The 16,174-nt window shown below is 35.6% G+C and overlaps 1 protein-coding gene across 1 annotated transcript; it reads right to left on the bottom strand.

Annotated features, from left to right (window-relative positions):
• Positions 1–9,151: 9,151 nt before the first annotated feature.
• On the bottom strand, positions 9,152–9,613 carry LOC145666026 (histone-lysine N-methyltransferase SETMAR-like). Its single transcript, XM_081733129.1, has one exon. The coding sequence runs from the start codon at positions 9,611–9,613 to the stop codon at positions 9,152–9,154; it is 462 nt and encodes a 153-aa protein (XP_081589255.1).
• Positions 9,614–16,174: the final 6,561 nt, after the last annotated feature.

Here is a 16,174-nt window from a genome sequence, read left to right as displayed (position 1 = left end):
TTACAGGACTCATAGTGGTCTGGTCTCTTGTAAATAGTTGAAAAGTGTCCAAAAGCACACGAAAAAGTGACCAAAAGAACACGAAAAAGTGACCAAAATCTCATCATGCCCCTTTTTTCCTTTGTCAATTTTTCCATCACATCTCTCTTTGTTGTTTTGTTTCATGTTTTACTCTTTACTTCTTTTTGAGCTTCCTCCATTCTTAGCTTTTCTAAGTATGCTTTGTAGTTATGGTAAGCAGACTTAGCAGATGTAAGAAGCTTCTGAGTAAGTGGAACAAGTTATGGCTCATTTCTGAATTTCGTCATCACAGACATTACATTTAACTTAGCATTGAGAGTCCCAAAGCCATGAAATATTCAAATTCATCACCTACTCTTAAGAAGAACATACAAGAAGCATGATACAAGACAAACATGATGAACCACACAAACACACACATACATACAATGTTGAGCGGAATGTTAACTATCACGAGAGAAAACTAAAAGACTATTGTGATAGAAGACAGAATAGACAGAAGGGTTCTCAACTGCACCTTGAGAGCTTAAGCATTTACCAACCACCCACTGTGCTTTAGAAAGAATAAAAGCGGAAGTGAGAATAAAGCTGACTGTTTCACACGTAATGAAGCTTTTAGAAGAGTAATGAGTAACAAATTTCTGCCTTTTTTCATTTATTTTTATTGTTTTCTTAGAAAACTACCAATGCAAAACATAAATCACATGAAAAAGTCACTTTACCTCCCAAAACATTAAGTTTTATTGACAAATTTGAAAAAAGGTACCTTAGTGACCAACTTGAAGAAAAGTAACTTTTGGTTAAAAAAATGACTCGCTATGAGCCCTGTAGTTACCTTTCCAATTCCTTTAACGAAGGATGTTATTCCTGTAACATCAAGCCGGAGATGCCATAACAACCTTTATAAATTTAGTAAGGCTTCTCGGGCTATCAGCCAGGTGAAAGTATTGACATCCGACGTTTCGAATGCAGTCATTTCATCCATCTACAAAGATTGTGGTGAAGAGACCGGAGGCTAGCCAAGTCAAGTTTGTCTTACCCCATAAACGGGGGAGGGACGTCTAGCCTTTAAACGACTACTTTGTCCAATGTGTATATTTTCTGTTGATGTATTTATTGTGGACAGAATGCTCTGGAAGTTAAGATATATTTTGTGTAGATGGGGTTTTATACTGGAAGCAGGATTAATCATCTTAGGTAGTTCTGAATCATATTCTTTAACTTCATCAAGATTGAACGCCCATGCATACGAAGAACAGGCAAAGCCCACATCATGGAATACAATTGAAAAACTTTTTATTATTACTATTTTAATGTTTTGCGAGATTGGTTATTGTTTCGATTATTGTTCCCGAGTTTTCTGTGATCTTTGCTTCATAGAAATTCTCCTTGTAGAAATTTGATTCTACTAATCTGTTGGTAAACTTTTTGTTAAGGTGTCTTATGAAGTCTTCTAGTTTTGTAATGTTGCATAAACTTACTGTGTTTTGTAGTAGTTGTATATCCTGAAGTTTAAATAGTGGGGAGCCATATGTTAAGTTTGCTCCTATTATAGGATTGTATATCCTGCTGTTTATGTTGGCTGAAACATTTTTGTTGATATTGATATAAACAACATAACATTGATTCTTTTATTGAAAACGCCCTCTGTTGTTCTTCTTCGGATATTTCTTAAGTCCTGTGGTTCGTCTTTGTGCAGTACTGTGAGAATAGTACTACGCATGTCGTTTAGTAGACTGGGTTTGAGTAATAATTAATCCTTAGACTTCTCACTACTGTGGTTCCTATGTTCTTCATATTTTCTATATTGCAGCGTGTTAGGTCGTGTGATGACCTTTATGATCTGATTGTCAGTGTTCTGAAATGTTCAGCTACTACCGGTTCAGCTACTACTACCGGTTACTAGATGAGCAAGTGCTCAGTGGGTCCTTCTACATATATGGGAACGCCCATAATAACGCACGTGAAGGTTGCTTGTTGTGGCTATTTGTCGGAGCTGTTGATTTTCATATAGTCGTTTGTATTCCATTGTGCGTGCTTTCCAAAATCTGTTGCTTGGAAGCCGTCTAGAGATCTTCTCTTATCCTATTTCCTTTCAAAGATTATTTTCACTCCATTATTGCGATTTAGGTGATATATAGTCACTTTTGTGTTGCGAAGTCATTGTGTAATTGCTCTTTTCAGGACCAGTGGTTCTGCGTTAAAATTTCCAATGAAGAACTTCTTATTTCTTTTTGTGACCATTATTGTCTCTTGATTTTGAGTTTTCTTCTGAATATGATGTGTAGTAGTTTCTCTGCATAGCACACCGTTTCTCTCTATAACATGGTTTTCTTTTCCTTTCTGTCTGTTTCTTCCTGTTCACCTTTACATCTATCCGTTTCTTGGATCTTGTCTTGGTCATGCGATCTTTCTGAGTGTGTTTTATGGGGATATCTATGTAGAGCAGTTTCTCAGCCATTTTTTGAGTATTTCTTTGTCTACTAGTAAGAGAGTAGTTGTTTCGATCCCGCAGTGCAGGTGATTTGGCGGCATCACAATAGCTATAGAGGGAGTGATGATCCCGTAGCTGGAGAAAGGTAACTTCTGGGGGCAAGTTTTCTCCAGAAGGTGGCCTTTTAAGGAGTGCTTTGCATCAATTTTTCTGGCGATAGCTGGAAAGGCCTTCTTTCCTCTATTTGTTGGTTGGTCTTCTACGTGTAAGATCTCTTGTCTGTTTTTGCTTAGAAGGCTTCTACTCCTTGTGTTCCGTGGCGTTTTCATATTTGCATAGTAGCATCGAAGATGGTCTGGTTATTTACGGAGACTGCTCAGTAAATCAAGGTTTTTAGCACTTTAAGACGTTGTGACTTCTGATGGAAGCTGATTGCGTTGAGATAAAGTTCCGTGTGTGTAGGCTTCGTATGTACGTTATATTAGATAAGTAAGTAGATATACTTAAGTCTTTCTGTGTAGTAGCTGCAAATTAGCACGTTCTTTGGATTTTAAGTCGCTATTTCTCGATGTCTTTGTTTTTATATTTTAACCAACGGAATTAACAAGGGTATTGTCTCTTTTCCTTTTTTAACCAATTTTCTAGGACCTTCTTGGACATCTTGCAAATTGCGAAGCTACTCTTAATTCGCCAACCCACAAAGAAAGTTCAAACACTACTAAGCGAATATTTTCGAAGTGACGGTTGTACTGAAATGATCAAAGATTGCTGAGACATGTCCATGCGCTGCAAGTCTTTCCTGACTTTTGTTTTCTACCCCTCCTGTTAACAAATTTTCTTCAAGTATTTTTTATCTAAATGAAACCGAAACACAAAAGAAAACCTTTTTTTACACCCTCCTTTCTTTGCCCAGTAAGTTGCGGAGAAACTCTTACTACAGCACTAGCTGCTGAGTATTTATAGAAATAAATTGCTGCTTTCTTTGATGTCTATTGCAGCTACAAATGAACAGTACTAATCCAAAGTTCGTTGTTGTAGTTGCTGGTATTGGAAACGACGGTGAATGCTTCAAACTAGACCGACGATAGGTCGCATGTTTTATTTTTGTGGAGGTCAACGATTTCCTGGCGCAAATGTATTCATTTAATTTTCTCTTACCCTTGAACTAAGTAAAGCCCACACTTTTTCAGAACCTTCTTCACCGATTAGAAAGGAGCTGGTTCTATCCCATATTGCCTTGTTCAAATTGTATTCCATTGGCAGACTGAATTTAGATCAAAGAGGGTGTGAAAAGTGTGGTCATTCCTATGTCAGTGCAGAAAAATTTCAATGTCACATGAATATAGGCCCTACACCTCACCCTCAATTGTATATCCCACTGATCTTTAGAAACAAATGAGTTTCTAAGAGTTTCAAGACAAACATTTGGAAACAGCTTGGCTTTATATAATAATACCAGAAGTAGGAAAAGTTCACCATCTTGAGGGAAAAGCGCACCATCTTCAGGAGAAACCATTGCAGGTTCAGAATGCAGTTTTCTGATATACAAAAGATTCTCGGAAAACTCGATTCCCATTCCCCAAAACGCAAACATTTTAAAAGAATTTAGATATCATTCGGGGCAACAGCCTGACGTCTAGCTGTTTAATGAGATTTTTTTTAAAATACACTACATAAAAAGAAGTTGTTGTTTGTTCCAATGAAGTGAGTATACTATGAACCGAATGTAGCGTATACTCGCGTACTTCATTAATTTTAGTTGGCTATACGATAGTTTCCAAAAATTAGAGGTGGGTATACGCCGTATACCCACGTATACCTTCCATTACATCCCTGGCTGCATGTCACCTGTCTGGCACACGCGCTACATAGAATTGCAAAGGAAGTTCGTTCTCATTTTCCTGACGTTGACCTACTTGTGTCAAATGTAAAAAGGTATTTCTGAAAGCTCCCTCACGAAGAAGTGCGTTTCGCGAACTAGCCCCTGAACCTCCACTTCTACCACAGCCTGTCTTAAGAAGATGGGTTACACGTTGTTTCAGTATGATTTGTTGTTACTGAATTCATATCTGCAGAATGCCACGCTGTAACATTCACTGTTCCTCAGAACTTCACTAAAAACAAAATGGCGACCGAAAGCATTTTTTGTAATATATAGAACTCAAAATATGTGTTTGTGGTTGTGCGACAAAAGTTTGCGTACTGCTCAACATAATTTCTATTAAAATTGGCATGAATATTATTCAATGCTCTAGAAAAGCGATTGCTGTACTCAAAACCTTCAAGCATTCTGTTATCAGTGTTACCAACTTAATACAAAATTATTTTTCGCGATGTATTCCTTACCGTTCAACATACCTGCGCCAAACTTGATACGAATGTTATTCAATACCCTAAGAATATTATTTTCTTGAAACAATACTGCATCGGTTTGTAGCGAATTTGATATGTGAAGTACATGATACACTGTACCAAACTGTTGATTTTATATCAGGTCTAACATGAAAATTCCGATCAAATTTCAGTTACTGATTGATGCAAGTATCATTCAACTTCCTTCATTTGAAAGACGCTATGATGTTTTCCTGTAGTTGCACCGAACTGTCTTGCATTAAGTGGTGCATGAAGAGGTTATCAACTCGACACAAGCGTCTGGAATTAGCGATAATGTTAACAAATGAGGGACAAGTGAATTATTGTCCATTTTCAATTCTATTGTTAAAGGGGAAGGCAGAACTCAATGCTGCAAATGGGCTTGTCTCCTCACTAATGCCTGGTAATGGGAACGTTGTATGTAAAAGTAAAGACAATATGATTGGTAGCAGTTTCTCTATTGTAGTGCCCCTGACAAACATACTAGACCGAAGTTCATTGATGTTGTCAGTATTCAGCGCGCCATAAACTTTGCAGATGACGATTTCAGCATTCTAATAGTGGTCGCTAAGGACTGTATCACATCAGCTCCTTTCAGCAGATGGTTATGCTGTGCAAACATATCCCAGCACGTCCTCTTGGTATGTCCAGTAACCTTCAAAATTGAGTCACATCCAGTAATAGCATGGATAGTTGGAGAACTTGTGGTTCCATCTGCAGCTTTCCAATAATCAATGATGTGAACTGAAATTTACTTTCTGCTCTTTGCTGTCCCTGCTTTCATCAACAGTTTCTGGCATCCCACACAGCAAGGAATATTTTCTCAACTAAAAGAAAATATTTTCCTTGGTTTCCAAAAGGTTTTCCTTCTCTGGATATTTCCATGCTGGTTTCCCTAATGTTTTCCGAAGATTTCCCGAAAATATTTTCCCAAAAATGTTTGGAAAACATTTTACAAATTACAGAAAGTACATTTTGAGAAAGCTAGCCGGAAAGTAAATTCAGGAAAATATTCACAAAATGTATTAGAAATATTGTATTGGATGTAATGTAAAATATTTTCACTATTGAGAAGGAAAATATTTTCGGAATGATACTAAATATGTTTTCCATATATGATATGGAAACCAATGAAACGAAGTGTATTCCATATATTTAAAAAATGTTTTCGAATACGATATTGGCAATATTTTCTACTCTCACGAGAAAACATATTAAATATATTTTTTAAAATTATTTATTTATAATTTAAATTATTTTTAAATTATAGAATATTTTAAAATTAAATTATTTTGTAATATAAGAAATATTTTTCAGAAATGTTTTAAAAAGATTTACAAAAAAAAATTTAGTAATCTTCTGTTATAACTTAAATGAAATATTTTTGTACAATATTTTATTTCGTATACAATAGTACTATTTTCGTACAATTTCCAGAATATTTTATCGAATTTTGAATGTAAAACTTTAAAACATGGAAATGAAATCATATTACAAATGAATAGAAAATGTTTTTCGTTGTGTTTTGGAAAATATTTTGTTTTTAGTGTAAAACATTTTCTGATATATTATAAAACATTTTACATTGTTTTCAGAATATACTTTTCCGTTACTGGAGAAAACATATTCCTTGTTATATCTGAGAAGTATCCCAAATATTTACCGGAAATATTTTTTAAAAAGTGTTTGGAATATATTTAATGAAGTACAGGAAGCACTGGCGTATTTTGGGGACTTCCTGGCTTAAGCCCCCCGAAATTTTATTTACTATATTAAAGTAAATGAAATATCCTGCAGAATTTTCACATTTCCAGGAATAAAGTTAGCAAAGCCTCCCCCCACGAAACAAAATCGTAAATACGCCACTGACAGGAAGTGCATTTTTAGAACGTTAGCAAGAAAATAATATAAGGATAATTTTCACAAATTGTACTAGAAATATTGTGTTGAATGTAATGTAATATGTTTTCAATGTTGAGAGAAAAAATGTTTTCCAAGCAATACTAAAAATGTTTTACATACTACATACATGATAAAGAAAACAGAATATGAAACGCATTTAACATATTTTACAAATGTTTTCCAACATGTTATTTGCAATACGTTTTATTGTTACGAGGAATCATATGAAATATATATTTTTTTTAATATTTTGAATATTTCAAAAATAAATTCGTTCGGAATATAAGAAATATTTTTAAAACAACTATTAATTTTGTATGGAAATGTTGTTGTTACCTTGGCCTGTAACTTAAATATTTTCATACAATGTTTTAGAATGATTTCCAGAATATTTTATCGAACGTTGTATAAATTCTCTCACGACAGTATTGTAGTACCATTGATTCACTAATTTATAGAGCATCAAAAGAATATATTTGTTAAAAATTTGAAAATAATGATATCCTGTATGACATCACATAGGCATTTATATGATTTCAAATTAGCATCGCTACATCAACTGTCATTTGTTTATCAAAAGTACCGGCATTCCCTGCGCGCTACGTTGAATTTGAAGTAAGCTGTATTTAGGTAATAATCATAACGGAGCCGAAAATTCAAAACCAATTTTTAGTCCTCTCGATATAAGTTAATTCATTTACAGAAGTGATATAGGTGTCTATTAACTCTTCACCTGCAATCTCAGCACACGAGGACTTTCAAGTCTGGTGCATCTATCAACCACTCTAAACAGTGAAGAAGATAAGACAAGACAAGAACAGTGAACAACATACAAAAAGTTGGTAAGTATAACGATTACATAAAATAATTTATTTTAATTGGCTGTACAAGTTAATAAGAAATTTATATTTATAAATTAATAAAGGCATGTGGGAGGCTAGAGTGGGCTAGTAGACCACTAATTTTACGGTTATAATGAGCGAGTGCATATTTATCCATGCAGGAATAGTACGGAGAATGCTATTTGAATTAAATATTGAACTTTTGTGAGCTGCTGAATGCTCAGAAAAGTATTCCATCTCTTCCTCCATATGAGAGTGACTTCTCTATACATAAAATTTGGTGCTGGTTTACTTTTGGCTCACCACTCGAAATAATTGCTGAAAATTTGATTATTTTAATAATTTCCTATTTATTGACTCCTAAATGATTTGCTCTAGGCGATTTGAAATATGTCACATGGCATAGCTGAAATTCAAGGGGAGCGTGAGAGGCAATTGTCGAAAAATTACGGTTATTCTTTTATGATTTGCGTATATATATATATATATATATATATATATATATATATATATATATATATATATATATATATATATATATATACGCGGCCTAATTTATGACGTAAAAATAATGCAAAAAATACAAATCAACCTGTACTACGTGCCCACTACAAAGCACCAATACTATCTGAGTCAGGGCAGGGCGAAGGTGGGCGACGGATGCATACATTACCATTTTTATGACAGGTTATAATAATTCTGCGTGCAGTATTACTTCTGGTGTGCCACTCAAAATAATGAGTGAAATATTATAATTATTTCGCTATTTCCTTCTATTGTCTATTAAATGATTTGCGCCAAGCGAAATATAAATTTTTCACTTGGCATATATAAAATTCAAGGGGACCATCAAAACTAATTGTCAAAAAATTACAATTGTTTTAAGATTTGCATATTCATAGTGAGTCCTGATGTGTGGATAAGAAGTACAGTACAAAAAATACAAACCAATCTGTGTTAGGGGGCTACTAAAAAGCACGAATGCCATCTAACCGAGTCAAGGAGAGTGAAGGCTGGTGCCCCGAGGGGTGCTTCCAAAGGGAGCAAGCACGTATATTTCCATTTTGATGACGGGTTAATGGCGCGTATTACCATTTTAATGACGTATTTACGATATTTTTCAGGGAAGAGGGGCTTGGCTAACTTTGTTCCTGGAGATGAGAAAACTCTGCAAGATATTTCACTTACCTTAATATAGTAAATATTAGGTTAAAACTAAGTTCCCGCCGTTTTTAATAATGTTAGTTAAAAGGTTATTTTTAAATAAACATGTACAAGTAGTTAATCAAGAAGTACTCTCCTTTGTTGTTTACAACGTTTCCCCAACGTTCAACACGTATTTCAATATTTCGTTGGTAGAAATCACCTGACTCGAAACAGTCATCCAACCAAGTTTGGTTCCTTTCAAGCAATTCGAAATGGAGAATCCCTTCCCAGTCCCACATACGCATAGTATCGTTTTACGCGGATGAACGTCCTGTTTCGCGCGTGGGGTCACTTGTTTACCGTGGCCAAGCCATTCCTTACGCTGCTTCACATTCATGTAGAGGCACCATTTTTCATCGTCAGTATGGATTCGTTAAAGAAATCGTTCCTTATGTCCATGGGTTGCATTATGACGAGTAAGCAAACCAGCGGAGATTGTGGCTAGTTGATTTTTTCTATTGACACTTAAAGTTTGAAGCACCCATGCTCCACACTTCTGAACTTTACCCATCGAGCCAAAATGCTTCTCTACAGTAGTATGGGAGCAACCCATTGTCTCTGCCAGTTCCCTTGTTGTTTGACGCGGATTTTCATACAAAAGGTGGTTCAATCTCTCTTCATCGAACTCAACTTGACGGCCAGAACGAGGTGCGTCTTTGAGAGCAAAATTTCCTTTTTTGAACTTTGCATACCAATCACGGGCGTTTCTTTCAGCTATAGCCCCCACTCCATACACAGCACAAAGGTTGCGAGCTGCTTCTGCGGCCTTAGAACCTTGATTAAAGGCAAGAAGGAGATGTCGAAGATGCTCATTCTTCTCAACTTGACATTCCATGTTAATGATCTGTAAATAGCAAGAAAATGTATCTTAGTAACAACGAAACATATATTTAGGCAGTGGTGCCTACTCCCCCTTATATCCATGACGAACCCCCCCAATTGTCTATCGATAGGTGTTCTTCCATGAAAAAAAAAATATTTTCGATTAATTTTTATATCCCCTCAAACATATTTATATAGGTTTCCAACCCCCCCAAATATTTCTATGACGCAGTTTGCGTCATACCCCCCCTTGTGGGCACCCCTGATTTAGGTAGAACAATGTATTCTCTTTCGAATGATGTACAACTTCGTGCCAAAAGTATTTAATGTCATACAGATTTTTCCAATTTAAAAAACGGCGGGAATTTAGTTGCCAACCCAATACAATTTCAAAGGGCTTAATCCCGGAAGCCACCCTTAAATACATCACTGGGTTATAATAATTTTAGGGTTTACTCGAGCAGACGTTTCCACCGAAAACAAAATTTATGGGTAAAATATGATGTGATACATTTTTCGTGAAGGAATGAGTGTGTGAATGTAACTTATTTCTGTCATTGCACAGCTTATTGACATGGATTTTGAATGCAAATATGGTAGAAGTAAACGGTGAGAATTTCGGTTCGTACGTCAGTTGTGGACATCTGCGATGGCCGTAATGCAAACGTTTTTCTTTTTTTCACAGAATTGTGTAATAAAGAGAGAAGGATTATAAAGTTTCTGCAGAGTATGATGAAGCGCGTAAAATCAACTGCGCAGTGTCGAAAAGAAGTATCCAAGAAGAAAAGTTCACAACAGAGGCAATAGCTCTACATACTCTATTTTCTGTCGTAAAGGTAAGAAAAGAAGGCAGTGTAATACTCGCGTATTAGCTGTGAAAGGTACTTTTCAAGGATCGAAATTAAGTGTCTTTAAAAATAAGAATAACTACAAATATTGTAAATGTTTTTCCACCATCCTCGTTTATGCGTACTCTCCCCTCGTCGCTCACGTGCCTGCTCCCTACGCTGTCGCTCGCCCCGCCCCTGCTGTGCTTATGCTCTGACTCGATTAGATAGCATTCGTGCTTTTTTACTGGCCACCTAGCACAAACTGGTTCGCGGTTTAGCCGTTAGTCTTTAGAGCTCCTCATTTAGTGCATGTTCTGCAAAAAGAAACCGGAAGATGCAAGAAATGTGTCAAACTTTGGTAAAGCCGCCTGCTCGAGTAATGCCTATTTCTGCGTTCAGGATTACTTCTGGAGTGCCACTCGAAATAGTTGTTGAAAAATTATAATTCTTTCGCTAATTTTTTATTGTCTCTTAAATTCCGGTAGGCGACATGTAGATATTTCACCTGGCATAGATAAAATTCAAGGGGGCCATTAGACTAGATAGCCGAAAAATTACAATTATTCTTTTGCTATTATATATATATATATATATATATATATATATATATATATATATATATATATATATATATAGTATTTATTTTCATCCGTTTTCATACAAATTGTTCACAACGTGAGCGTATGAGTTGGACACGTCACAAGAACATTGAATATGTGCATATTTATACATTTAAATCTACATGCAATATTAAAATAGTGTCAATTTAAGTAAAAGAGGTACAATTTTTCATTATCCTAATTTACACACTGCGATATAAAACAAAATAACAGTTAATGAAATCTTACATTATACATATGCAAATATATATATATATATATATATATATATATATATATATATATATATATATATACGGTACTTTAAACCTTATTTACTACAGACATCTTTAATTTATGTGATTATGGATTTGCGAGATATTCTCCTACAGAATAGAATCAGTGCTTGAGTAGGTAGTACTTGATTGCTTTATTGAAACCGGATGTTTTGTTTTTAAAGTAAAAGGAAGATTCTTATAAATATTCACTGCCATAGAAAATGTACTACTCTTATGCACTTTTAAACGTAAAGATTCTCCATGAAGATCTGACGCTTGTCTTGTGTTATGCATATGATTATCTGAGTTCAACTGAAAGCTGCTTGTACCTATCTGTCTATCTTTTCTTACAAATTTTAGAAGTTCATATATACAGTATATACATACATGGTAGAGGTAAGATTTCAAGAAATTTAAATACAGGTTTAAAAGAAGTTCGAAAATAACTACAGTGCCAAAAATAAAGAACAACCAAAACTCATGCTAGTAGTGCTTCACTTGTAAATATAAAATACAGCTTCGTACACTGTGTAGAAATACGCCGCTGGTGGAAAATAATATCTTATACAGTATCGTAAAGCATTTGTAATTATTTACACTTATAACCCTTCACCTGTAAACCTAAAATACATGTATATCACTTTAAATTTAATTATATCGCCTGCAGCAATTTATTTTTTATAAATGTGTCTTTTCATGCATAGTTTTGAATTTTACCCGTAGATCTAACAAAATGTGGTGCGCCGAAAGTAAACCAGCAACTAAAATTTAAAGTTCTGAGCAAAGATCTTATAAAATAGAGGATCTGCCCTTACAACAAAATCTTAAAGCCATACGTCACAATTTCGACACTCCTCTTCTGCCCACTCCACCCAATAGGATCGCAACGTTTTGAGCCAACTAACATGGCGGAAACGAAAGTAGCCAATCAGACGTGCCGATGCTCGGTTGCTTTTTAGCTTCATTATTTAATAGGATAAAGATATATATGGGCAGATGCTCTATTTTATAAGATCCTTAGTTGTGAGTGACTACTGACTGATCCTCGCACAGGCCAAACCGATTAACTTAGAAACTTGAAATTTGGACAGTACATAGAATTTGTGACGCATGGTACCACTAAGGAAGAATTTTTGGAAATTCTACGGGAATAGGGGAATAAGGGGTGGGAAGTACTTTAATAAGGTGGCTATATTTCTGAATCTTTTAGGCTTAGATACTTAAAGTTTTATTTGGACTTCTCATTTAAAATAATTTGACACACTTGTAAGGGTTTTTTGATATTTTAGTAAAAATGGGAAGAAAGGAGGAAAAAATGAAAAACGAGGGATGGGTTTGCAATTATTGTAATCAAGTGTCGATATACTGGAACATTGAAGGTTATTAACATAGAATTTGGAATTTGGGCTCAGCATTTAAAATAATTAAATAGGAATTTCAGTTTTATTTTTGTATTTTTTTACACAACTTAGAATGGAAGAAAAGGGCGGATACGGGGAAAGGAGTGAGAAGCATTTTAATAACATGGCCACATCTCCGAACTCCTTAAGCTTAGAAACTTGATGCTTTGTATTTAGGCTTCTCATTCACAATAATTTGTACGTGTTTCAGTGTTTTTATTAAAATTAGAAGAAAATAACGGCAAAGAAAAAAAGGTTTTGGTTTGAATGTTGGAAACATGGAATTTGGTATTTGGACTTCTAATTTAAATAATTAGATACGTAATTAAGCTTTCTTTTCTAAATGTATGTTCTAGAAGGGAAGAAAAGGAGCACTAACACTGATGGAGGGAGAATGGAGATGGGGAAAAATAAGTAGACACGTGTCCGAGAGTTTTTGGAAATTCCGTATATTAGACGGAAAGGGGCTCAATTGTTGGTCTAACAGCGAAGCGAGTATGTTCAATTAGTTCTAAATATTAACCTGATGGGCCCATGGCCGAATATTTGCGTACAGATTCATAATAACCCGTAGGGCATACGTTATGTACATGCATTTATTGTAAATGGCTCACTCAGCTTTTGCTTCAATTACTCTGTTGTTTGCCTGTCGAAAGTGACCAACACGGGACATTGGCAGAAGAACTGTATGCGAAATAAAGTGAAGTGACGCACAATTTACTTATTTTGTTTTAGTTATTCTCTGTCACTTCAAGTCATATAAGATGAACTTACTATAAGAAGTGATGCTATTCAGCCGGTTCGCTAGAATAGGTTAAACTATGTTGAGTTCCCAGAACCGCTTGCTATACAGTGAAACCTCTAAATGATGGGCACCAATGGGACTTGAATTTTTCTCCGTTACAGGGAGGTTACAGAAATTGAATTTCTCACAACGGTAATTGCATGCAGTAATATACAGTAAATACATTATGTATGGACATAACTATGTAAAATTCGATATGAAAATACTCTATTTTGAACGTATCTGAATTACTCGAAGGATTGAAGGAGAAATTCATTTCTGTTAAATATTATTGCTGGGAGATGTGGTAATATATTCGTTCACATACCACCTATCGACTGATGAATAATAATATTCTGAAGATGTTTGGATATTTTCCTATATGGGAGGACAAAGCGGGAGGGAAAGTGTTTTTCATTTATTTCAAATTTTCAGGACCTTCTGAAAAGAAAATGAAATCTTTAAGTTTTACGTCCCACGGTTATGCCGGTTAGGCTAAAGGAGACGGTGATGATGAGAGATGAGTGAAATGGTGGAATGAAGAATGTGGGAGGAAACGGGAGAACCCCGAGAAAACCCACGAGCACGGTGTTTGTCCTCCTTCTGAAAAGAGTGGGAGACCCGGGTTCGCTTCCCGGCGGGAGCTCATGTGGTTCGGATTCCACGTTAATCAGTAGGTCCACGTCTCATATAGCCTCGCTGCTGAACGGGACGTTAAACTCAAAATGAACTCAACTTCTCAAAAATTCGCTAGGAACCAACTAACCGGCTAAACTCTTTTGTAAGCGAACAAGGCATGCTTTTCCTCTAAAAGGGTAATAAAACTCATTAGCAAGTGTCCTCTGAGAATCTTCAGTACGGTTCCAGGAGAAACATTTGTGTGTGTTTGTGTATTGGCGTTGTGGAATGGATAAAAAGGCAAGTTATTGGGAGTGCACATGTTTAATGACCCAGTCCCAACCACAAAGAATATCCCCTTAGAGAAAGTGAAAAAGGAAGCCGGGAAAACTCCAACCCGGACTTCTTCCAGTATCATAAGTAAAACAAAAATTTTGCTTTTCCAAAAAAAGTGAGAGGAAACATTGCTCGCTGAAAATGTTATTGTAAAACTAACAATGTTTGTTTTGTTATCTACGAAATTATCGGGAAAGATGCAAGGTCCAGGGGAAGAAGGACTAAATTTGTTAGGGAAGGAAAGATCATTCGCATAGAATTCTTGGCCATACGATTGAACCTGCATGAGTTTTATTCCTTATTGAAGTTATTTTAGAATTTTCACGAGAAGGCAGTTTATTGGGCAGAAAAAAGAGGAATTTAAAGTTCACTTCGAAGCTGTTCTGTTCGATGGTTTACCAGGTCTAGACTCAGATACACTTGTGGGGAAAGACTTTTCTGTTTACTGTAATATATCGCAGAACCGAGAATAATTCCTGTCCGTTTCGAAGAGGTTATTATAACGTTTGGTGAGAAAAAGACTGTCCGGGTCTGTATCTGATAGTGTCCGTAAACTGGAGGGTTTTGTTCCTTAAAAGAACATATAATTTTGCCGCGACAGAAAATCTGGCCCTATTATAGAGGAGCCTGTTAAGGGAGTTTTCACTGTGCTTCGATATAACAGAAAATGTTACCCAGTTAAACCAACAAACAACAAATTTAGCTGAATTATACTTATTTTTAAAAATTCTTACAGCGGCCGCTGTGGCTCAATAGAAGAGCGTTCATCTCTGCTACATGGGGCCCTTGGTTTGAGCCCAGCTCGCTCCAAGCGGGCTTTGTGGTGGACAAACCGTGTGCGTGTGTTTTCTAGGTTCTGTCCCGTTTCCTCACACTTACTTCATTACACTATTTCATTCATTTCTCATCATAAGTGTCTTACTTAACCTCGATGCATAATCGTGGGACGTTAAACTAAATGTTTCATTTCATCTTCATTTCCATGTCCAAGTACCTGCTTCTTGAGTTAAAGATACGTAATATTTTCAATCTGTGAACAATGCTAAACTAGTGCATTAATATAGCTTGCTGACGTTATAGTGCCTACAATTCTCCGCAGAATATGGTATTTATGAATTCTGATAGAACAACATTGCTTTGGATTTGCTTTGGAAGTAATTTGGAAAGACGTGACTTCTTATTCAATGCATGCTGGCAAGTACCTCTCATCCATTTTGAAGTTTGCGAATAGTTTGTGTTTTCTGCATTACTACTCCCCGAATATAGCGTGGGTGTAAAGTCAGTTCTTATTTGTAACAATGAATACTTGAAAAAGTAATCAACCTATCACAGTTTTATTTCCATCGAATACATCATTAGGGTGTACCATTATTAGGGTGCTACATTTCAACGTATGCACCCGCATTTTCCACAACTTCTAAAATGTTAACAGTATGACACGCAGCTAAAGCTGATGCTAGTTTCTAGGATAATCTAGATTAAAAATAGGTATTGACTTTACAACCATTCTGTATATTCTGAAACTGTTAAATTATTCCTTATCTTCCTGTAGATTTCGTAATATTTTTATAGATACGTTGCTTTCATCAATTCCTAATTTACAACTGCCTGAAAATAAGTATGTAACTTTTCTTTTATTGAAAAAACAAAATGTCAGTGCAGAGGTCACAGCTTAGAAGCCATCACAAGAAACATCATGTAAAAGATAAGTGCAGTAGCTGAGCAATCT

Source organism: Thermobia domestica, chromosome 12 (genome assembly GCF_964235325.1).
Source record: "Thermobia domestica chromosome 12, izTheDome1.hap1.1, whole genome shotgun sequence".
In the NCBI taxonomy this organism is placed as follows: Eukaryota; Metazoa; Arthropoda; class Insecta; order Zygentoma; family Lepismatidae; genus Thermobia; species Thermobia domestica.
The sequence above is the reverse complement of the archived record's forward strand: the minus strand, read 5'-3'. Positions and strand labels throughout refer to the sequence as shown.

Bases quoted from the DNA above. Each gene is read 5' to 3' on its own strand.
- LOC145666026 (XM_081733129.1), bottom strand. From the start codon at position 9,613: ATGGAATGTCAAGTTGAGAAGAATGAGCATCTTCGACATCTCCTTCTT.